The sequence below is a fragment of the Oryzias latipes genome, chromosome 18 (assembly GCF_002234675.1).
Source record: "Oryzias latipes chromosome 18, ASM223467v1".
Lineage (NCBI taxonomy): Eukaryota > Metazoa > Chordata > Actinopteri > Beloniformes > Adrianichthyidae > Oryzias > Oryzias latipes.
The window spans coordinates 25,698,040-25,723,237 of NC_019876.2; the positions used below are offsets into that span (position 1 = coordinate 25,698,040).

The window sequence follows — 25,198 nt, forward strand, 5'->3', positions numbered from 1 at the left end:
CAGCCGCCGAACGCAGACAGACTCGCGTCTCTGAGCTTCATTGTTTTGTTCACTTGTTCCACGGTCTGACACCGGACTCTGTGGAAAGCTGCACCGCTAAAGACGAGCTTTAGCTGGTATTTTTGTTGGAACTGAGAGACTTTATGAGCAGGGACTGAAGGAGAACAGGGGGTTGGAGTTGTTCTTAACATTCAATTTAGTCTTAATGTGCCCCCCCCCCCTTATTATGACCTGTTATTATATCTTTTATAATTATTTTAGTGTTTTGTAATGTATGCATCTTTTTTTAACAATGGGTATTTTAAATGATTTAAATTTTTTAAATCACTCAACTACAAAAACCGTCAGGACACGTTTCCCATAATGCATAGTTTTGTAGTCATTTAGGCTGCCTGTCCTATAATAACCTGCGCCACTGTGCAGTTTATTAAATAAATAAAGTGCTGTCATTTTATTTTTTGTAGTATTTTCTGTGTAAACACGAGACCTCTCTGAGGTCCACCTGACATTTGTACCTGGACTGAAACTTGACCTGAAAGCTGTTGTTGGAATGTTAGAACAACCAGCCAATGAGAGAGCAGGACATTGAATTTGCCCTTCATTTTGTTTAGTTTTCTAGTTCTTTCAATGCTTGTAATGTTCTGTTTTCAGGTTTGGAGCCCCCTGTCACCGTCTCACCTGGATTCATTTGCTAGTTACCCACAGCTGTCCTCATTGAAGTTGCTCATCCTCAGTGAATATAAGAATCAGGTTTTTAGTTCATCTGTGTTTGTTGGCTTTTTTATTCTCCTTTTGTTTCAAAGTTTGTTCTTGTTTAAGTTCATTTATTACATCTCTGAGTTTCTTCCCTAAGCCTGATCTCCTGCCTTTTAAATGTTTACCCTCCAGTTCCCGACAGATGAGACGGATCTGTGGAGCAGTTGGACTCATTAGCTCAAGATCCCAGAAAATGCTGATCTTCCTCATCATCCTGTCATGAATATCATGTAACTTTAATAAAGGAAATGAACAAAAAAAAGCCTGACAGTAAATAAGTCATGTTTTATTCATTTTACAGCTTCTTTGGTTCTTTTTTCCCCCTTTTTTTGTAAATGTAGTGTCCCTAATTGACCACCAGAGGTCAACAAAGCTCCATTAATGAGGCCTTTTTAGGAGGAAACGGTCAAGAGAATCTCAGGAATATTTTCAATAGATTTATGAAAGTTCAGAAAAATAATAATTTCATAGATTCAAGGCTTACTGTTTAATTGATTTACCCCAATCTGGATAAAATACAGGGTTGTGTCAGGAAGGGCATCTGGTGTGAAAATCTCTGCCAAACCCAAAGTGTGGATCAGTGAAAGCGGTTAAACTGTGGTGACCACTGATGGTATATGCCGAAAGGTGAACAAACGTGTTTAGTTTTACATAAATTGGGGATCCAGCTCATACAAAACGTCAAAAACAGAATTTCAGAAAAATTGAAATCTCTAGAGAAATAATAATTTATTACTAACTTACTATAAAAAGATAAAGACAGAGATTCTGATCACATCAAACTAATCCAAATAAAGTCTTTTCAAAATGATTTGCCCATCTTTAATGGTCTCGGAAGGGTCCAGGTCCTGCTGGACCTCCATCCAGATCGTCAGCAGAAGGAACCCTGGAGTCCTCTAGAACATTCTGCTGGATCGTTGCAGTGATTTTGGATTGAAGAAAGCAGAGTTTACCAACACCAGTGCTGGACATTGTAGCCCAAATCATGACCTACTGGAGATTTCCCTCTGGACCTCCAGCAGCTTGGGTTCTGCTCCTCACCAGTCTTTTGATAATCCGCTGAAGTCGTCTCTTTTGCTGGTGCGTCTTCTTCTGCTACATGTTACCCTTCTGTTAGACTTTCTGTGGATCTGCTTGGATTTGACGCTCTGTGAACAGCCAGCCTCCTTAGCGAGGAACTTTTGACGCTCTCCCATACCGATGGTCTTCTGGATAGTCAGTATAGTAATTCCCATACTGAACCAAACGGAGACAATTACCTCTGACTTGGTGCTTTGAGTTGGATTTTATGAGCTGGAACTGCAATTTATGTAAAAATGAACTAATACTTGAAATCAATTAAACCTTGAATCTATATTTCTATGTAATATAGACTGCATTTTCCATGATATTGTAATTTTTTTGTATTTCAAAACCAGCAGATCTAGGCTGAATTCTGTCGACAGTTGTTGAACCAGTGTGTTTTTGTTTTGTTTTCGGGAGTTTCAACTGTTTTTCTGTGTGCATTTTATCCTTTCCAAACACAATAAAACCTGTGAAACTTTCTTTTTCTTCAATTCAAACAAAAAAACTTTGCAGTGAGGAGGATGCACTTTACTCATTAGCATGAAAATGCTGCCCCCTTGTGGTGAAAACCTGCACGTTAAAAAAATGCAGGAATGCACAATCCTGTTTTCTTTCTATTGTGTTGATCTGTTTTGCAGCCTTTCAAAGCCCAATGCACAGTCTTTCTTTAAATCAGGTCTGCAGCTTCTTTTTCATTCATGCTACATTTGTTTATGTCTTTAGTTTGGCATTATATCACATTTAGACATTTCCCAGTTTCACAACTAATTCTGTTCTGATTTTGAACTTTTTTTTGTAAGTTTTTGGACACAAATTTCCAAATCCTCCCATTATTCTGTTGCTGCTGTTTATCTTTCAGCACATCCCTTCACCATGTTTGGCACAGCTGGCTTTGAGGGTGGCCGTGGTGCAGCGGCAGGGCGACCAACCTCCAATCAGAAGATCACAGGCTTGGTTCCCGCTTTGCCTGCCCTAATATCAAAGTGTCCATGGGCAAGGGAAAACAAATCCATTCCATAATTTCCTTTGGGATTTAATCTGCACAACGGACAGAGCAACCGTCTAAACCCAGAACAAAACTGTATATTTTTCCTGAAGAGGTTAAACAATATAACAAAGGGAACTTGGATGCAGCTTCATTGTCGTTTCTATTAAATAAGATCATCCTCCTGTTAGTCAAAGGAGCGTAAAACATTACAGAAATGCAGAAAGGAAAAATAACATCAGTGAATCAAACTTTAAAACACTTGAAGTTCTCAGAGAATGTTCAATCCTTAGACAAACATCTTCTTCATAGCTATTATCAAGTGTACGTTTCTCTTAAAGTGATTGTCTAAAAGTCTAATGACTCGAGTTTCCTTTTAGTCACAGCTACTGTGTGTTGTGCTGGAACATGCTGACCCGCTGCCGATCTGCTGAGATGTTGATCCTTTTCACGTTCAGCTCTGTGGCAAAGCTTCTGGCCTTCTGGTAGAAGAAGAGGGAGAGCTCCCGGTCTACGAGGAAGTTGTGGTAAATGGTGGCGAGGCGTGTGCACAGCTGCAGCTGAGACCTCTTGTTGCCCAGATCCATGGCTGCAGCCAGAGCCAGGTGGTAGTATCCAGCAGCATCGAACGGGTCCTGCTCCGAATGACCCAAAGAGACGTCTCCCTTCAGAGAACGGTCTCCACATCCCCCATCCTCTGTGTGTGTTTGCTTACCTTCAGGTGGTGGAATATGATGTCTCCAAGCGTCTGGTACACCCTGACATAGTACAGTGTTTCCTCATCAAACTGCAGAGGACTTGGACAGAGCGCCAGTGCCTTCAGGTAGTAGTGTTCGGACAGTTCAGACTGCTCCAGGTGTTGGTACACGAAGGCCAGGCGATGGTAGGCCACTCGCTCATTCAGACGCTCTCCTGCAGACAAACCAGGCACGAAGCTATGCTACGTCCACACTGGGCATGTGTGGCGCTTTGAGCAGACGGTGTTCATGTTGGACTGTTTCTACCAGATACCAGGGCGGGTACCTGCAGCTGGAAGAGGCTTGGTGTGAAATGTCAAAGTGGTGGAAATCTTATGAATCTTGCTTTTTTTCTTTCACAGCTCTATTCTGATTTATGAAAAGACTTGGTGTCGTGTTTATCCAGCCGGACACAAGCTGCAATTATTCATTTCTTCTCCATGATCAGTTTTTAAATGGCTGGGACGTCCGTGTTTTTAATTCATACATCACTACCGAATCAGAGTCCCTGATTCAACTGATTTAACTTTTGACAAGCGTTCAATGAGTAGAAACCTGCATAGTGATGCATAAATGTGAGTTTTGAATGTGGAAGCCCAAAACGTGCATTTATGCACCTTTACCTAGACTTCTTATTGAAATGGTCGCTGCAGCGTGCGTTCCCGAGCCCAGTGTGAATGTAGCATTACAGTTCTTCTGCTTCTGATCTGCAGCTTTTCATTTTGAAAATCCTTCACATTTCAGAGTTCCCGGCAGAAGAGTGCTCACCTGCGCTGGCACTGATGTCCACAGCAGTGTGAGCAAACTCTACGGCTTCGGCGTAGGACTTGAGAGCGAGCATGACTTCAGTCAGCTTGTTGCACAGCCTCAGTCGGGACGGAGAGCTGCCGATCTTCACTGCAATGGGCAGAGCACGGTCCTGCGGGGTGAAGAGCACAGACACCGCTCTGCTTTAAAGGTCTACTTTCAAAGCGGTCCCAGTGGTCTTTTCATTATCATCATGCCGTTTTTTAGATATGATTCATTCCAGATGACGCTCTCCATTTGTACTTTTGCCGTGCATGTAGATGTGGTGAATTTAAAGAGTCTAGAAAATGTTGTTTGGTTTATGCCTTAATGACAACTGACCCTATGGGTGGATGCAGGCTGTCTGTCTGTGGGGGAAAAATGGGCAAACCCTAATGGGTCACGTCGTTGGCACGTCGTACAACGCTCTGTAAGCCCGTAAGATGAAAATTCACGTTTTCTACGGGCATGCTGCAAGCGGCCGGTCATGGCAAACACTCATATAACATGTAAGGGTGAAGTTAGAGAGACTCATTGTTTTTCAAGGAGCCCGTTAGTGCTGTTCACGTGTTAAATGCACGCTCCGATTTTGTAGTTTGACTATTAGAAATGAGGAAGGATGTATTCAGACTGGGAAAATCACTTGGTCAACAAGTCCTGAACCTTTTATTTGGTCTGTATTCAGTCTGCTGTCAAGGGGACTTGCGTGTTCCCGACTAATGCTTTGTAAACAAAACCACATGACTAAAGATCTGCCCTCGAACACGACCATTGTTGCTTTGCATTTGTCAGCAGCTCATCCTTTGCTCCTTCCTGCTTTGTTTACATCACATGAAGATCGGCTAAGGTGGCCGTTTTGATCCAGTTTTTTCCGCTCCAAGAACGGGTTGTATTCTGGAGGGAGAGTCTCAGAGCGAACCGAAGCTCAGTCCAATTAAAAAACGAATCAAGACCACCTCGAAAGATGGGTCAGAGAGCGGTTCCTGGTCCCCCGACCGGGGTCAGAGCGGTTTCAGTTCCTAGACCAGTTCAGTGCATTCAGACTGAAAATATGTTCCGGAGAATCAAAGGACTGAACTCTGGTTCACTTTAAGCTAACCAAATGTGTCCAGTCTCAATACACCCTAAAATAGACGATAAGAGTTTAGTTTGTCTGAACATCCTACAGGCGTCCTGCTGAAACGTCTGTATTACCTGCACACCCTGTGCGTGCAGCATTTCCGCAAAGTCATTAGGGAGCCAGTTCTCGCGCCTTACTAATGACTAGAGTGCTGTGTAAAGGACATAGTACTACAGCATCCTCCATATTCCATAAGTGCTTGTAACTTACAGTACACACACTTACCACACACATGACAATCCTATGTTACATGTTCACAAGTCTACACTAATATTAATGTACATCTGTGCTCCTCTTTAAGTTGAGGGATTGTCTATGACCCTCCACAGACCCAGACAACCTAAAAACCTGATTCACCCAGACGGGTGCATGTGACTAAGGCGTTTTTTTTTTTTTTTTACCCTATAGAAGGTGACAGCTTTCTCATAGTCCTGACAGCTGTCCCAGAAAATATCCCCCGCAGCTTCCAGAAGGCTCAGGATAAAGCTGGTGTGTCCGGTGCTCAGAGCTACATCCTGGGCAGCCTAAAAAAACACAAATTCAGATTTTTCAAATCAAACTTTGTGTCCAGATGATCAGTCTCCTTAACGTCCCACTCCAATCATCCTTTGATCTATTTTCAAATGGCTCCCAGTGGTCTTCTTAGTTTGATTACACCGCTGTTAACCAAAACAAAAGAACAAAAGAAAATACCTGTCTTTTGCTAGGACATAATTTCTGCAGATCGGCAGTAGTTCTTTAGAAATTTGCCTACGAGATGAATACGGGACCGTTCAGTTGATTTAACCTAAAAACCGCACAATCATAATTTAAAAAAACCACTTGGAGCACCTTTACAATGGATCAAAAGAGGATTTTTTGAGACTTTAAATGCTGCACAGATATTCTAGCAATTTGGAAAATGCCTTTGAGCTGAAACTTTCTGTTCCACATCATTTCTGAGGTACAAACAAGGCTTTGTTGATTTTTACTGACAAACGCACAAGAATGATGCAATATGTGATGGCACATTTTATTATTGAAGCATAACAAATAATGTGTAGGATAGCAGATGAAGAAAAATAAATGAAACCTGCAGTTTAAACTATTCTTTTGTCTTTTTTAAGTAGGAATGAGCGTTAAATAACCATTAAACACAACAATAATGTATTAAGGCTACAAAGTTCTCCCAAAGGCTCTTAATCTAGGTCCCGCCTCTGCATTAGGATGGTGCAATAGCAGCACAGCTGACCTGAACGTAGATGTCCACCAGCTCGGTTTGGCCGAGCAGGTGGTGGATCTTCCCTGCTTTCAGCCAGCCGTACGCTTCCTTCTCCTTCCAGCCCAGGTCGATGAAGATCATGAGACTGCTTTTAGTGTAGTCCAGAGCGGCCCGGTACGCCCTGAAAACATGCATCATCAGCATACATCTAGAAAACTGGCTCTGGGGTGGATGCCTGGAAGAAAGATCAGGTTCTTGCTACCACTGCAGTTAGTTCTGCAAGCAGCAGCGTTCCTTGTGAGGATTGTGACGGCTGCAGATGCTGCCACCCCTTCAGGGCAGCTACCTCCAGCACCATACATACATATATTTTCTCACTGTACATTGTGCACATACTTTTAGATTCTTTGTCTTTTATTTGGTTTAAATCTAACATTTATTAACACACATTTTAAGCTTCATTTCAATTTACTTTCATCTTACTCCACTCATCACGGTTTTGGGCACTCTGGGTCCACGTGCTGCCTGTCTTCTGCGCGATGTCATGTCTCCATCTTTTCTTCGGTCTTCCCCTTCCTCTCTTCCTGTCCCACGGAGTCCATTCTGTTGTTTTCTTAGCCCATTCGTGGTTCTTCATTCGGGCTACATGTCCTGCCCACTTGCCTTTGGCTTCAATAACTTTCTCGATGACATCCTTCACCCCTGTTCTTGATCTTAAGTCTTCGTTCCTGACCTTATCTCTCCTCGTAACACCCAGCATTGATCGTTCCATGCTCCTCTGGGTGATTGCCAGTTTCTCTCTTTGGCGCTTGGTAAGTGACCATGTCTCAGCTCCATATGTCATTGATGGCAGTATAACAGTGTTCATGATCTGAATGTCTTGAGTTTTTATTGAGTTACCATTGTTGTTGTTGCTACTATTTATTGCTGGAACCACCAAGTCAGGCCTGACACAAGAACGCATGCCAGTGAGTTAGAGGTGTCCAGCTCAACACTTCCGTCTCAACACGACATTGACTTTTTTTTTTTTTTTTACCGGAAGTGTCGCTCAGAAGTGATTCGAGTAGACTGCAAATCACGTGACCAATGGAAAGGAGGTCTCGTCGCTCACATCACTTGTCGAGCACATTGACGGTCTGTCAAAGGTCAAGCTGTTTGTTTTGCCCATATACCAGACTGACACATGGTTGCCAGAGTGGGTTCACTGTTCTGGTGGAAATCCCGGCTTTTCTCTGCTTTTCTCTGAGATTTGGAGCGGCTCACTAAAAAGAGCTTCTTTTGGCTCCAAAACAGCTCTTTAGTTTTCATTGTTTTGCTTTATTTATTATTAACAATATAAGATTATGCACAAAATAAAAAAACTAAAGTAAAAATGTGTTTTTCACAGTAGTTTTTTAGCAGACGTCACTACTTCTAACTGAAATGATCTGATCAGAGTGTTGCTCTCAGCCTAGTTGTGTCAAAGTTGGTCTGTGCTTCACGGGCGTTGATTTAAACTTCACTACAGTCAGCAGAAGCTCTATATTCAGCAGGTGCTTATTTGGACTGAACCATCGCCCAGGGGAGAAGAAACTCTTTTTGTGTTGAATATTTCTTTACTTTGAATTCTATTTGATTTATTATTTATCATGCTTGTTTGCTGTATTTTGTAGCTTCTCTTGGTCTTTTTCAGTTCCCCCTTGTCTGTCTAGTTACAGCTACTATATATGTAACCTTGTGTTTCCAGTTAGTTTAGTTTGAGTAGGTTTGTTTGTCTGTTCAGTTAGTTAAGTTTTCCTCCTCTGTTAAAGTTTTTGTGACTTTGACCTCTTTTAAGGGACTATTTTGTACATCTAGTGAGAATAAATATAATTTTTTTAATATATAATTCTTGCTGTCCTTGCTTTATTTTGCTCCGCCCACCACAATGATGATGACAGGGGGATGTTTCATCTCACATGCACACACCTCTCTGTGCCCAGAGCCAGGTACAACTGGCTGATTGCTTCCAGTGCGTTTCCCTCCTCTGCTCTGCTTCCAGAGCATCTCAGCAGCTGGATCAGGTGCTGGTTGTAGATGATGCACTGGGCCTGGTCTGGACTCTCGTGTTCGTACAGATGACACAGGTGTCTGGTTGCACTGAGCTGATCTAAACAAAGACAACGAGGGGAAACTAGAGGACGGCAAGGATGCTGCAGTCATGATGTCGCTGTCAGATGCTTACAGTCTGCTAATTTGGCTTTCATGGCCAGCAGCAGAGCCCACTCGTAGCATCCTTTCCCATACTCCAGCTGCCGCTGCTCCACATAGTGCTGTCCAAGCTCCAGCAACACTGTGATGAAGTTTGCCTCATGGTTTTCCTCACTGAGCTCGGAGAAGAGCTGAAGCGCCTCAGTCAGCTTTCTCCATGCTAACCCTTTGGCGCCCGCCTTCAGGAACAGCAGACCTATGTGAAATTGAAGAAATGCTGAGTGGGATCTGAGTTCAGTGCACAAATCCAACTCTGACGTCACGGAGTCTCACCCAGATTTGCCTGAGCTACGGCCCAGTTTGGCATGTCCTCGTACTCTCTGCAGACGTCCACGGCAGCCTGGTAGCTCTCTGCGGCTCTGCGGTGGTCGCCCATGCAGCGGAGAGCCACACCGCGCATGTTCAGAACCACTCCTTTTTAGAGAGTCTCAAAGTTAGAGAATCCACAAACCTACAGCTCAAAAGCATTGAGGATGTTTCTAGAAGACTTGAACAAATGAATGAACAGCCCTCATTTCTTAGGTGCTGTTTCAACGCAGCAACAGAAACAGGCAGGATTGTAGATTTTGAGGACCAGGACTGATCAACTCCTTTTTAAAAGGTTGACTTGTGAAATGGCAGCTTCTTAATAAAATGTAGCAGAACGTTTTGCAGAAAGCTGGAGAACTTAACGCCTTTACACAGGAGCTTTAGCTTTTTTTGAATTATGTTAAATAATTATTGGGGGAAAAAAAGGTTCGGCCCACTGTCTTGTGGGGTCCAGATGACCCCACTCCCAATGTTGCCTTGGATAGCACAAGGGTTAATGGCTGTTTACAGCCTCCACATACAAAATGCTCTATAGAGCATGCATTAAAACTCAAACCAGGTTGAACTTTGACCAGTCAGGGACCAGGATTTGGTGGGGGTGTATTGATGGCGTCCATATTATTCCACGAAAGTGCCAACCGTTTAGAAATGTATCATGAAGGAGAAATGAATAATTGCGGTCTGTGTCCGGCCTGAATTCTGTCACCAAGTCTTTTATGCATTGGAATAGAGCTGTGAAAATAAAAGCCAGGAGCAAGGTTCTCCAGATTTGCACTACTTTGACATTTTACACCTTCCAACTGTATGTGCTGGACATGCAGTAGTAAACAGTAAAACAAAACAAAACAGTAAAAGAAAAAGAAGCCCCTCCCTGCTTGCCCAGTGTGAACAACATATACGTGTTTAGCGTTTTCTTCAACACGTGTCACATGCCTGATGGGAAAGTAGCATTAGAGGTTGAGTGTGGGGTCACATATGAGGTACTGACCTTTCTGAGGAGATTTGCAGTGTTCAGACATGGACACTAAAAACAAGTTTAGGATGTCTAAAGCATAAGAGGGCTGATTGTTCTCGATGTGAAGCCACGCCAGCCAGATGAGGGCGCTGTTCCTGTCGGAGGCTGAGATGGGGACTTCCCTTGAGGACCACTTGTTTTTGATGAGGGAATGAATGCGACGGATTGCATGATCAATCATTTTGTACTTGTAGAATAGCTGGCAGAGACACAGGGTGAGTTGATGGCTAAGAGCCCGGTGATGAGGACTTCCTCCTTCTTCTTCCTGCGCCTCAATGACCGCAAGCGAGCGATACAAATACGGAGCCAGCTGAGGTGGAACAGACGCTTCCTGATCTGTTGTCCCGCCGCGGCCGTCAGCATCGCTCAGAACCAACATCATGCTGCCCAGGCAGTCAGACAGCGGGGCAGAGGGCTGCAGAGACGCTCTTCTGGCAGAGCTGGTGCTGAGGTGGAGAAGGTGCAGTTTTCTGTACAGCTCTCCTAAGATCAGGTATCCATGACTAGGAGAGATGTCCTCTCTTCTCTGAGCCTCATCCCAAACAACAAGAAGCCTTTCCAAATAAGGAATAACCTGACTTCCTTCTCCTTTCATCCAGTGGTGCTTAGCCAACAGATAACAAGCTCGAGCCTCTGCCCTTTTGTTGTGAGTGAGAACAGCCTTCTTCAGCATGTATTTCAGAACATTGTTGTCCTCTAAGCTTTTCAAGCAGTCCGGGACTCCCAGCAGGAAGGCACTGAGGCGCTCTGCGACCCCAAAGAAGCTGTCTCTGTTTTTCTGCAGGAGATAAATGGTTGCCAGGTTGGAGTAGATGCTGGCGAGCAGCCTGAGGTCTGTGAAGGTTTCTCTCGGAATACCAAGAGACTCCTCAAAGTAAACTCGAGCCTGGCTGAACTTTAACTTCCCGGCACAGAGCTTACCCAGCAGAAAACACAAACGAGTTTGCATCCAGTAGAGGCGTCTCTTCCTGGCTGTTTCCCTGGCAACACCCAGGAAGGAAATAAGCTCGTCGTCGTCAGAGTGACCTTCAAAGAAGGTGGAGCTGAGAGTATCAGAACTCAGGCTGTACAAAAAACCAAATTCCTCTTTGTAATCTTGTCCATCCAAAAAGCAAAAAAAGGGAGTGAAGTTCTCAGTGTTGCATTCTCCCTCGACAACTGGATGAACAGTGAAGCAGGGCAGGCATGTCTTCTGTCTGGAGTCTTCCAGAACTTCGTTTTCTGTCACTGAAGAAGCTGAAGTTGAATATTTCTCTGGAGCTAGAATCCTCCGAATATATTTCCTGAGTTTTTTCGGTGAAGGTTTAGTGTCTGGAGAGGAGCTGGCTGAAAAGATAAATGGGATTGGAAATTTACACTGACACAGTAAGGCAGAAACTCCAACAGAACAATAAAGAAGTCCAAAGAGACGTCTAATACTTACATCCTGTTTTATTTTCAGAGTCTTGGTAATGGATGGTATCTGAAATGGGACAAAAGAGAATATTATTAACTGAAAAAAGAAGACCCTAAAAATTAATAAGTTTAAAACTACAATCTACTTCTCTGCCACAGTCCAATTTAAGGGGCATTTGTTTTTTTAGAGGGAACACATAGTGACTTAAGGCTAACTATCCCTCAACCGGTGGGGTGATCCACGTCGAGCTGTGCCGTGAAGAAGAAATGCATTTCTTCTGAAGGTTTACATTTAAATAATGACTTTTTTTTTGTTTTAGCATGGTTTTGAGTTCTAAAACCGATGTCATATTTTCTGACCCCTAGCAGCTACGCACTAACGTAGCTCTCCGGCGGCTAATGATGACATCATCAAGTGGTAGTAAGGTTTGAAATCAGAGATGCTATTTTTCCAAATCTCTCCGCTTGAGAGGCTAAATGTAGGGGTACGGAGAAGTCGTGGGGTGGGGGAAGAATTTGGAATCCCCCGTTTTTTTAAAGGAAGTGGTCGCTTGAACGCCTGTTGCCGAGGTGAACATATAGCTTAAAATGCTACCTTATGAGCTTGCCTATTTTTTAAGCATTAATGTTGATTTTTACTGCTTATTTTTTCTATCACTGGGTCATATTTATTAATTTTCTTAATAGAATAAATATGTGAAAGTTATGAGCATCATAGTTTTCAGCACTTTCTTCAGGAGCTGCTTTTTATAAAGTAATTAATTTGATCTGCACTGTAATCATAGATCATTTTTCTACATGTTTTTTAAAATGTTGAGGAAAATACCTGAAAAACATGCAGGAATCCTGTGGATTGGATTAGTTACATACATGAATCAAGGGGAGTTTCAATTGCTAGTAGTAACAAAAAAATCATAAAATACTTCAAATAGAGAGATGTGATCTACAAATGACCGTCGGTCTTACCCAGTTTGTAGTTTTGACCAGCATCAGTCAGAGATTTTCTCTTTAACTTATCCATTGATTCTTTGATGATTTCTTCCTCTTTCTGAGACTCGAACATCCATTCCTTTGTGTCTAAGAACACATCGCCTGAGCTACAAGGGGGGTGAAAACAGAACAAAGTAGTTCAGGGTTGGTCTTTAAAACCCATGAGATTGTACTTGGTGATGTTCTCACTCCGAGGTTTCAGAGGTTGCTTCCACAAAACTCGTCTTTACGAGACCAACTTCTCCGGTTGCCTCCTTCTTCCCAGTGAACCAGTCAAAACAGGAAAGCAGAGGTCCCACGATGATGATGACGTCACCGGGTGCCAGGCTCAGCTCATCCGGGCCCTCAGCATCATGTGTCTGTGTGGCCACGCATTTCCCTCTGGCTGAGGAGGTTTAAACAGGAGCACAAGAGCATTTATGGGAGGGGCTGTTTTTCGCTGTGATGCAACTCATCACTATGAGCTGTGACCTGCAGCCACCAAGCAGCTTCAGACTGTCCAAAACTGACACAAATATGCACAGTTTTCCAGCTGAAGTTGCACATCCTCCCTATTTTTTTAAAGGAACTTTGAACAGACTTTTAAACAGGAGATGTTCTCTCGAATGTTAGATTGTTCTTCGTTTAGGTTAACATTGTCAATAAGTGTTGGGAGTTTGGGGGGTTAGCAAACTATGAAAGTGATGGATGGAATCAAAAATGAGCATCTGTCATCCTAGGCTGAAAATGTGTGCTGCATTTGTTTTGTTGTTCCTGTCGCCACACAAACTGATCGTGAGTTGGGGTGCAGTGGTGATGCAAGCCCACCTCTCGTCTAACTACAGGAATTTCCCTCAGGTTCAATCTCATTGGCTGTTATACCATAGTCCAGATGAATACTCCATTCTGATTGGCTGCTGGGTGTGGATTAAAAAGCGATAATGGAGAGTGAGGATGTAAAAGAAGAAGCTCCGGTCACATGGTCCAAATGTTCTGTATCCCTGCCATGGCCTCTTTGAAACAAACTTTTGTTTCATTATCTGGACAAAAACAAGTGTTAAGAGGTGAACTTTCTCTCTGAACTGATGCTTGATTTAACCCAACGTGACAATCAGCATATTTATCATTTTTCTTTGCCACCGATGTCAAGGATGGCTTAGCTGTTACCAAGGCAACGCACCACACCACGTATCAAATAGTCCACTTTTTATGAAAAGGATATTTAAACTGGAAAGAAAATTCAAGACTAAAGTACTAAAAATTGAATGATTGAATATAAGTGACCATGGTATTAGCGGGACAATGCCCTCCGAGGTGTCCATTATCAGAAGTTAACAGACTTCACGAAAGCAACCGTCCAATGGATAGAAGGAAATGAAGCACCAAGCAAAAGATGAATTTAATGATAAACTCACCAAACTGCAAAGGAAAGTCACAGGCAGGTTTTCCGTTTCCGACTAGAATACTTTCTGGACAGGATTTGAGAAACCATCTGCATAGAAACCACAGTCATGCAACTGAAGCATCAGACTGAATTCCAGTCACTTCCCGCTGACAGAAGAGAGCCTTCTCTTCATTAATGAGAATCAATCAAGCCTTGAGGTGGTAGAGACTCACTGATGGAAGGGGATAACTGGCTCCAAGGCCAGTTTGGGTGCTGTGCCCCGAGCCCCATCCGCCAGGCAGAGGACGGTCCATCCTGAGCCGAGGAAGGGAGGCTCAAACTGTGCGACGTCTCCCTGTTCCAGGTACAGGTCTGCACCAGAGGTGGAGCTGTCAAACATCTGGCTGACACTGCAACTCGCAAACAGTGAACCTGAGGACAGAAATGGGGTTCCACTCAGTGCAACTCAGCAAAATCTGTGGGACCATTTTTATTAGACCACTTCCTAATTTGACTTTATTGCTGAACCATCTGACCAATCAGCAGCCACAAAAATATCAGCTCTATTTTACCAACTCGGTCGTGGTTTTTAGAAGTAAATGTTTATTTCTACGGCGAAACTTTCTAAGATAAATATTAGAAAGTGCTTCACAAAAGTAAAACATAAAATTACAACCATTCATCATACACATTTCAGAGACAAAGTAAAAGACAGTAAAAATAAAGTAAAAACATAATAAAAGTCAAAATTAGATTAACTAAAAACATCTTGACCTGACTTTTTAAACACCCATAATGACAAAGGGAGGTCATTTCAGTGATGAGGAGCAACAGCTTGAATGGCATGATCTCCTCTGGTTTTATAGCAGGTTTTTGGGATTTGTAAATTGTTATTTTTAAGACCTCAGGGACCGGGCCAAAGAGTAGGGGGTTAAAAGTTCAGCAATGTATTCAGGACTCTGTCCATGCAAGCCTCTAAAAACTAGATGTATAATTTTAAAATCAACTCTAAATGTAACTGTAGGACATTAAAGGAGTAATGTGTGATTGTTTATTGGCTAAAAACCTTGCCACAGAGTTTTGGACAAGTTGGAGATGTTTTCACCCTTGTGCTACCTGGGGTCCAGATGACCCCACTCCAAACATTAACATGCCTTGGATAGCACATTAAAGAACTTTTATTAAAACAGTTAAAAGCGTGATTAATCATCACCTGGTCAGGTCTAGATAAGATGTTTTTCAATTTTGCCAAGGTCCTCAGATGATACAGGCAATTTTTGACTTTTTCTTTTAAGGTGTCCTTCCATAGGTAGGGATTTGTCAAACACCCCAAGGTTTCTGACACTCGACTGGACAGAGGAGCTCAGAGACCCAAGGTGCTGTTTGATGAAAGGGATTTTGTTATCTGGAAAAAAAATAATTGTTTCTTTCTTCTGAGCATTTGAGTGTGGTTATGGTTATTAAATAACCATGACTTAATAATATCCTGACCAATTTATTAGATTGCTTAAAAATCATTGTCTGTTTTAGGGAAGGAATAGTAAAGCTGAATGTCGTCTGCATACAAATGATATGAAATGTGGCTAAATTTACTAAAAAGATTCCCAATAATAAAAATTATAATAATACATTTTATTTAGAAAGAATGCGCTTTACATTTACTAGAATAATCTCAAAGTGCTACATTATAAAACAGGACAGGAATAACAAGGAAAACAAAAAACAACAAAAAAGTACTAAAAAGCATTATGAAAAAGGAATGTCTTTAAGCCTTTTTTAAAGGTGTCAAGGCTTTGTGGGGCTCTGAGGGATTCTGGGAGGCTGTTCCAGAGTCAAGGAGCAGCAGCCTGAAAGGTTCTGTCTCCCATTGGGGTTAGCCTGGTCCTTGGTTGGTGAAGGCAATGAGTAAAATTTGAGTGGAGGATTCGTGAAGTGGTGTGCAGGGAAAGAAGGTCACTAAGGTAGGCAGGGCCAGTTCCATGGACACATTGGTAGGTGAGGAGACAGAGATTGTAATGAATTCTGGAACGGATGGGAAACCTGTGTAGTGACTGAAGGACAGAAGTGATGTGGTTAAATTTGTGTCTCCCAAGAGAAATCGCATAAAAAAATGACGAAGAACTGAACCCTGGGGAATGCCACAAGTTCTTTTTTTTTCCTTTCAGAGGTTAATGAACGTACAACTTTGATAAAGGTTTTTCCGGTAAGGTATGACACAAACTAATCTAAAACAGACCGAGACAGACCATAATCATTTCAAAGGCGTGCAATCATAATGTTGTGATCAACAGTATCAAACTCAGATTTCAGGTCCAGAATTATCAAGACAGTTAACTGGGAGGTATTAGTCAGTATTAGCCAAATTCTGAATTATTGATGCTCCATAGCTAAAAAGCAAACATGTGTTAGTCTTAGTATTTGTCCCTCCAATGAATATCATCTCAATCAGCCATCAGTCTTCTCAATCTGTTGGCTTTTCACCTGCTTGCTGCATATCGGCTGGACCAACAAATGTCCTCTAGTTTATTTTTGACAGAAATCCCATGCTATAACTAAACATCACCAGTCTGTGAGACACTCCTCACCTCCTTCACACACTCTCAAGCTACAACTCTACTCAAAAAATATCACTCAGTTCCCTTAAGCTTGATGTACATGTTCATTTCAACCTGTCAAACTGTTTTTAATCCATGCCCTAGGAACAAAGGTGTACCTCATGGCTCAGTGTTGGAGTGCCTGGTTTTTGGTTTATATACAAGCGTATGGCTATCTGAAGTGCTCACATCACACATTATAGGTTTTTATGTTGCTGCTATACATATGGCATTTCTGCTATGTTAACCAGGCATGTGACGCGTGTTCAAGTTTAAGCTAAACGCTGGTTCTTTTAGCATATGATATACTAGCACATGCCAGTTGGAAGAGGCTTGGTGTGAAATGTGTTGTAAATCTTAATCTAGACTTTTTCTGTCACAGCTCTATTCTGATATATGAAAGACTTGGTGTCATAGAATTCTGGAACCGCAATTATTAATTTCTTCTGCATGATCAATGTTTAAGCGGTTGGTACCTCCGTGAATTAAGGGACATCGCTGTAAAATCCGAGTTCTTGATTGGTCACAGTTCAACTGGTTTACCTTTCAATGAATGTTTAATGGGCACGTTTTTTTTTTTTACGTAGAGCCCAAAAATGATCATAAAAATTGGCATAGCTACGTGTGAACGCAAGAGATTTGAACGCGGACGCCCGAATCGTACCCGTTTACATAGACTTTTCAAGGCCTGTGTGAGCTTAGCTTGAACATAGCTTTATTCCCCAGTGACGGTGGCATCTAAGCGCCCCCACAGCCCATCAGGCATGGATGAAGAAACATTGCTTTCATCTAAATTTGACCAAAACCAATCAGTACTGGTCTCTCCAATATAACCCTTTACCAAATGGGAAAAGAACCGGTCATTATGATTGTTGACCAGTAACTATTCTTTAATAAAGCTGTTTTTGTCTTTAAGCAAAGCAAGTTTTTAATATCCATTAAACAGAAACTGTCTAATCAGCTTCAAAATGCTGGTTCATGCTAATTTTACAGTATGTTTTGATAACTCTTTTGTTTCTCATTACACTCTTTAACCTGATGTATTATCCCAACATTTTACCTTAAATATTTTTACACAAATTTCAACCTTTCCTTTTGATCTTTTGTAAGTATTTTTTTGAATATGGAGGAAAATGTAGTCATGCTTAAGAGCTTCATGTCAGCCATCCCGTGCCTCAGACGGCAAGCAAAAGGTTTAAGTTCATGACCGTATAAGCATAGTTTGCTCATAGGGCTGGACGGAAAAGACACAATTCTGACATTAGAAGTCTCCACTCACCTTCTTGCATCAGGATTCCTTTGTGAAATAGATTAAGAGCCTCCTCCTGAATGGAAACCCCAACACCAACATTTTCCTCCAAAGAACTCAGCCAGACTTTTTCATCCAACAACAAATCCTCCAAACAGTGACCCAGGAAACCTGTAGGAGAAAAGCATGAGCACAGAGGGAATGTCATGTGAACGTTTGGGGCGGAAAAAGGATTTTAGACTTTAGATGTGGGTTTTGTCATCACACTATTTTCTGCAAACATGGGAAAGTCATCCAATACAGCTATTTCTATTCAACTGTTTAAAATGATTCACCTTTGAGTATCTCTAGGGTTTCATGAAAAAATCATTTTTGTTTTAATGAACTAAGAGAAACTAAAACTATGATTTCCAATTTGATTTTTTTATGTGATTACATGGAAATGTTACAGATATATAAAACTTATTTCCAGATGCTGTTCATGCTTTTGTACAGAAGCAGAATTGTTGGATCTTATGGATGTCCTCAGTTCAAATCCATACCTATGGTGTAATATGTGGTGAATTTCCAAATTTCCTCAAATGTTTTGAATGTCACATAAATGGATTTTTCTTCACTGTTGATTGAGACCAGTTCAGCTGACAGCTCCTAAAACAGAAAAGAGGTTAAATCCATGTTTGTTTTCAGTTTGTCACATATGGAGGAGGAAAACTGCAGAATAGGAAGAACACAGGAAGGGAAATACACAAAAAAGCTTTAACATTTGAACAGATACGAGTTCAATTATAAAAGTAACACTATCACTGAAGTGTAGTAGGACACTGTGGGTTAACAAAACACAGTGTAACTTTTTTAAGAGTAAAAAAAAAGAAAAGAAAATTACATCATAACTATCTAGACAAGTATACCTTTTGGCGGGTTTTCTGACATCTTTTCCTCATTTTACAATAGATTATCAGTAAAATGACAAACTTCTCTGAACTTTACATTTTCACATTTTTACATTTGTTTTAAATTAATGGTTTAATGCTAAACTTTCAGGACGCACAACTGGCTGAGCTTGGCTACTGTATTATTCCTTTATGATGACAAGATTGTAAAGGTTTGGTGGGAGAACTTTAATGAAGTTGATGCTTCAGAAATGTGAAAGGGCTTTGTTTATGACAAACAAAAGCAAAGTTTTACTGACTACAGACTAGGATTGATTATGCAAGAGTACCGTTTAGTGTGTAAAACTCTGTTAAAATGGTCACTAAACTACAGCAGAGAAAAATGAAGAATGGGAACAGAAGAGAATAAAGAAGTTCTTGGATTTTTAAGCAAACACGGCAGTTTGCTTGGATAAGTCAAAATCAAAGCTGCTCCGTCTTGAAAAGCTCAGAAGAGCTTTCCTTCATTTGAAAAACCTTCTTTGGAACAAAGAGGACATGTTTTACGGAGCGCACCACAAACAGGTTTTTGACTCCATCACAGTCCGCCTGTAGGAGGCGCAGTTTCTCCCTAAGCAGGTCCTGCGACTCCTCGTCCGCGGCCAGACGGTCGGGACCTCGGACCACGTCCAGCAGAACGGGCAGGACTGCAAAGGAGACACACTTGGGTTCAAAGGGGGCCCATGCTGTTCCTGCTCAAATGACCCATATTCATTTGTGTAAAAAACAAACACAAATAATAACATTTACCTCAGCCGCGATATATTTATCACATTCATTCACAAATCTGTCCAACTGCATATAAAATGTGTTCATATTTAAGCTGCTTTTGCGTCTTTTAACCCTAAAATGTGACTTCGTATGAATAAAGTACTGACTAGAGCAAAACTTTTTTTTAAATTAAACCATTTTTTTACCAGTAAATACTGAGATCTGCAGATCTTTTTTTTCTCAAAGCTTCCTAAAATTCCAAGAAAAACGGCAATCTTTGTTCATGATAGTCATTTCCTTCTGATAATAATCCCTGCCATAATCTAGTAATCCAAATTTACTAACTAAAAACACATAAAACATTGGTAATGGCATCAGAAAACCAAACAGCGGAGTAAACCGACAGCAGCTCAGGCAGTTGAGCAGTTTGTCCAATGATCAAAGGGTCGGGGGTTCGATCCCTGCTCCCCATGTCAACTATTATGTCCGGTGGCAAGACACGGCTCCCTGCCTCCAGTGTGGCTCCACTGGTGTGTGAATGTGCGTGAATGTTCCGGTGATGGTCAGAGGGACCGTAGCCGCGATCTGGCAGCCACGCCTCTGTCATCACCAAGAATGAATGAGGAGTGAATGAATAATGGACACATTGTGAGCGCTTTGAGCGTCTGCAAAAGCGCAGATAAATCGAATCCATTACTATTAATTTTTTTCTGTGAGGGAAATCCAGAATACATTTCAGCACAACAGAATATTCTGAAGCACGTACAGGCGCCTTTGTGACACACTACGGCTTCACGCATGAAAGTTGACCGAAGAAGCAAGCTTAAGGCCAGAAAATAAACTTTCAGTCCAAGTAATCAAATGATCTTTTTGTTAAACCTTCAAATCACCACACATGTAACCTAGAATTTAAAGTTCTGCTTCTGATTCAGTAGCTCAGCTCCAGCAGAGATTAAAAAATAACCAGCTCCTGAGCTTCAGGTAAACTCAAAAAAGGCCATTTAAAGCTTAATGAGTGACTCCAGAGGAACTTCTGGGTTCAAGGTGTAAAACGCAATAAATCCTCAGGCATTATTCCCTCTAAGGTCACTTTGCTCCGACCTCTAAGTGTTTTTACATCAACTGTTTTATTATGTGAATGCCTATGTGTTGTCAAAAATGAAAAGACTGAAAAATATGAGAAGCAGCTGTTGCTTCACACCAATCTGACAGGATTATAACCCCCTTTAGCCCTTGTCCTATCTTGTGGGGTCATTTTGACCCCACCCTTACATTGACGTTTTATTTCTACCCTGACACAGGTGGATAAAGGTGGAGAGGATTTCATGTAATCCATGGAGACCCGTGAAGATCAAGAATCCTTGAAAAATAAAAAGATTTAGCGCACTGTCTAGTGGGGTCCAGATGACCCCACTCCCAATGTTAAAGTGCCTTGGATAGCACAAAGGTTAAATTAGCAGTCAGCTGACAGTCTTTTCTGAATCAAGCAAAACAGCAAGTTCAACTCCAATGCTGACCTTCCAATAACCACTTTGACACAAACCCAGTTGCAGTTCCTTACAAAGGCACTGAACCAGGTTTCAGAACTATCTTCTATAGACTCCAGAAGTCCAACTTCACACCAAAATACAATTATGGACAGCCTGGCCTCAGAACCCTGTCCTAACTTTTTTCAGGACTATAAGTGTCTGCATGTGTATGTGTTGTGTTTGTGTGTGCCACTAACTGTATAAGAAAACTGGACTAAGTGACCCGTCCCTCGCGTTCCACATAGGAAGTACCTGATGGTCCCAAAAAGCCAAAACCCTGAATAAACAGCGATTACTCTGTCAGAATGACTGAGCAATCATGTATCTTGCTCTGATGCATTTTTCTTAATCCTACTTTTTCACTTTTTTTTGTGTGTGGTTCAAGTTATAAACTGGCCAATCAGATGCCACGATAAAAGTATGTGGTCTCACGTCCAACGTTGCAAATCTCTGACTGAAGGATTCTCTCGAACCCACTTTGAAATACCATAGAGAAAAGTTGACTCAGACTGGCTCGGACCAATCACTGCTTACTGACATGGTCTGTTTCCAACATGGCGACAACCTCATTGGGGAAAAAATGGCGACTGAATTGACTTCATTTGGTTAGACCGGAAGTAAACCGTTTTCTATGGGTAACGTCACACTCGCTAGTTCCAGTTCTCATATACTTTTTCAACTCAACTTTATTTATACTTTCACACAACAGCAATTGACACAAAGTGCTGAACACAAGAAATAAAAGAAAACAAACACTAAAACACGTTAAAAAACAAGATTAAATATAAGGAGATAAAAACAAAAAAGTAAAAGAACACTAAAATAACAGAAGTCTCATGTTTGATTAGGAGCCAGAGCATAACAAATGAGTTTTCAAACGGGTTTTAAAAATGGACAGTGATGGAGCTTCTCTTAAGGAGAGCAGCAAAGAGTTCCTAAGCTTTGGAGCAGCGAAAGCAAAAGCTCTGTCTCCTCTAAGCTTCCGTCTCGGTACCTCCAGAAGCAGTTGATCAGCTGATCTGAGGCGCCGGCCCGGCGAGCAAAGAGAGAGAAGCTCAGACGGATATGGCGGGGCAAGACCATGTAAAGATTTAAACAGATCTTAAAACGAACCCTGAAATCCACAGGCAGCCAGTGAAGCGATGCTAAATTTGCCGTTATGTGGTCTCTAGTACGTCATCCAACCAGAAGACGGGCAGCTGCATTTTGAACACGTTAGAGAAGTGAAAGAAACGACAATGACAATGAAAGTCAATGAAGTGTGTGTGCGTACTTGTGTGTGTGTGTGTGAGGGTGTTGTGTTAGTTTACATTAGTTTTCACTGACAAAAACACCCGGAAATGTCAGGAGGTATGACTGCATGTTTGAAGCCAAAACAAGCTCTGACCAGGAAGGGGAAAACCGGTTTTGTCCAACGATACGAGGATACCAGGAAACCAAATTCTGGCGTTGCCCAAACCTCCCGGTAGTTCAAACACTGAAAAAGAGCGGTTTGTTAGAAAAGAAGGATATTTTATCTAGAAAACAAGGAAGGAGGGTTTCAGCTCACAGAGCTGCATCTGAACCAACCACTAGACTTTTCACACAGACAACACCAACGTGGAGATGTATACGGTGTTTACTTGTGTAGTGCTTTTCTACCTTCCTCAAAGGCCTTACAGTCACAGTCCCATTCACACACTGATGCTGCCAAACACTGGCGCCAACCTACAACCACCAGAAGCAGCGTAGGGTTCACAAGTGGTGGAAACCAAACGCGTGATATTCCAGCCAGCGGTTGGCCGCTCTACCTCTACACAGTGGCCGCCCCATTCGGCGAACGACGTGGTTTAGTTTTGCAGAACAAATAGCCTCAAAGTTTGAGCACAAGCAGACGTAAATAGACATTTTTTTCCTCTGTATCTGATCTTCATGCAGGTTCTTCTCAGCACAAACAGAAAGGATCACCTGTTGGAAAATTCTCCTCGCATGCCGACAGATTCCTCTTCAGACTCATTGTATCTTTGGAAAAAGCTCGAGCTGCAAAAAGAAGAAACTTTAAGTCGACACGCTGATCAACGCTTGATCCAAACAGCAGTGTCATGTGTGTTGCATGATGGCATCAGAAGCTTTTTTAGGAGAAACATCTGAGCGACTAACAGACGTCCACGTTTGTGTTTCTCCTGCTGAAGCTGTGAATAAACCTCTTTTTCTTCTTCCATCTCATGCTTGGGTCAGAAAACTGTCCCTACAATGAAGCATGGTGGGGGAAGCATTATAATTAGAGTTGCTTTAATCGGAGAGACGTTTTGGGCATCATGTGCAAATAAAAGCACAACCTATTCAAGATTTTAGGAAAACAAAGACGTTAAAAAAGATGCTGATAAAGCACCTGTAGTTCTATGACGGATCATGACTCGGTTCTGTCTGGAAAATAGACCAACATTTAAAAAAACCGCGAAAGCTTGATAGAACGCAGAATAAATGGAAACAACTTCTGTCTTTGAGGACGGACAGAATCCTCTCGAACTGAAAGTTTGGTTCTGACCCGTGATGCTCCTGTTTCCGGTGCTGCTCTGTCTGCGCCGCCCCGGCTGCCCGTCCACAGGCTCCTCTCTCCGGTTCCGATCCCAGCTCGGCTCACGGTGCCACCTGGCTGACATGTCCTCCTCACCGCAGTGTCACCGCTCGCTCGTGACCACGGAGACCTGGCTGCGCGCGGGGCGCGCGCGGCGCCGTTCCAGCGCGTGGGGCGCGCGTGGCCGCCTCTCCTTTCGCAATAAAAAAGGTTCCAAGGCGTTATTGCAGCAACCGAACCGAACTAATTCAACATGACCAAAAAAATCCCATTTATTTATGAATAATTACACAAAAATACATTTAAAATCTTAATTTAACGTTTTCAAACGTATTTTTCAAACTTTGATTCATGCATCGTGATGCAGAAGGAAGAGTCCGTGATGATGATAATGATGATGAAGATAAAGTGGTTTCATTCTAAAGCATCTATACTTTTCGGTCTACTTGTCACTGACAGCTCATGAACCCTTTTGGTCAGTTTTTGAAGTCTTTCCCGCCTCTTCCGTCCTCAGGATGTTCAAAGTTTTTGTTTTGCATCTGAGTCCAACTTCAAGTGATTGAGTTAATAATCATTAAGTTAAAAAATGATGCTTCCATCTTTGAAACACAAAGTCATAAAAGGGAGCTGCAGAACTTGTTTTCTGTGGGTTCTGTCACTTGAATGAACAACAGAACACACAGACAGGAAACAGCAGGACACACAAAAAGTCAGTTTGCACAGATGGAGCTCAGGTCAGTTCATGTTCCAGAGTTTGAGCGGCCCCCTCAAACCCCGCAGGAACCCACTCAGCATTTCCTTTCCTCTGCTCAGTTCCTCTGTCATTCTGCTGCTCTTTTTCCTCCGGAGCAGCTCCAATGACTTTAAGACCCCTGCAAACATTACAATCACAGAATCATGCGGCCTTTAGGAGATCTGGGCAAACTCCCTGCCTCATCAGGTTCTCCTTTACTGCACACAGTCAGCTGATGTGGTTGTACAAAAATTGAGACCTTTACCCCCCACACTATTCATCTCAGCATGGGCAGAACTGGTTTCCTCGGGTGAGCTGCATGTCAGGGCTGAGAGTGCTGCTGTATTTTTATGAAGGAAAGGAGTAAAAAAAAAAAACTAAATAAATACATGAAACATAAACAAGATAGATAGAGAGACAAAATAATCAATCAATAAAAATCAAGACCCACTCAGATGAGCAATTTTTCTGATGATGGAGGACATAAATAAAAATAAACCTAAAATTGCATTTCTGAGTTTGTTTTATTCAAATCATTGTGACTCAGGAGAAGAAGAAAAGGATGCTGTTTGAAACAGCTTGTAGCTGTGACGTAGAAACTACAACAGCAGCCCAAAAGCTCCCTGTTCCGCTCCATTCTGATGCATCCACTGTCAGACAGATAGATCCATGAATGTCTTTGTTTTACTGGTCCGAGCTGGAATCTGGATCTAAACTGTACGGCATTTTGGTTGCACCGGTTAACGTCAGGTTGGGGTTGTGAGGGGCTGTAAGCTAGCGGGAAAATGGGTAAACAGATATGGGTGACGGGAAGAGGGGGCAGGTTTACAGCGTCACAACAGTCCCACCCACAACTTAGAGGTAAATTTCTGTTGTTGTTTTTTTTTAAATGTTGCCTAAAATCGGCATAATTAAAATAAAAAAAACCACAGGGAAAACTTTTAC

The 25,198-nt window shown here is 42.0% G+C and overlaps 1 protein-coding gene across 2 annotated transcripts; it reads right to left on the reverse strand.

The window, feature by feature from the left end:
- Nucleotides 1–1,460: 1,460 nt before the first annotated feature.
- sh3tc1 (SH3 domain and tetratricopeptide repeats 1) lies at nt 1,461–23,663 on the reverse strand. 2 transcript variants are annotated; one of them, XM_023966131.1, is made up of 19 exons: nt 23,491–23,663; nt 22,911–22,982; nt 19,240–19,370; nt 18,337–18,442; nt 17,825–17,965; nt 14,185–14,383; nt 13,983–14,059; nt 12,778–12,973; nt 12,565–12,695; nt 11,627–11,665; nt 10,177–11,529; nt 9,153–9,293; nt 8,854–9,075; nt 8,598–8,778; nt 6,681–6,831; nt 5,851–5,973; nt 4,312–4,462; nt 3,522–3,718; nt 1,461–3,441 (listed from the first exon to the last, which is right to left on the reverse strand). In XM_023966131.1, the coding sequence occupies exons 1-19, from the start codon at nt 23,603–23,605 to the stop codon at nt 3,193–3,195; spliced, it is 3,975 nt and encodes a 1,324-aa protein (XP_023821899.1). In that variant the 5' UTR covers nt 23,606–23,663; the 3' UTR covers nt 1,461–3,192. The 2 variants fall into 2 exon arrangements, with proteins under 2 accessions (XP_023821899.1, XP_023821900.1); XM_023966132.1 differs by lacking the exon at nt 22,911–22,982.
- Between the last annotated feature and the right edge of the window lie 1,535 nt (nt 23,664–25,198).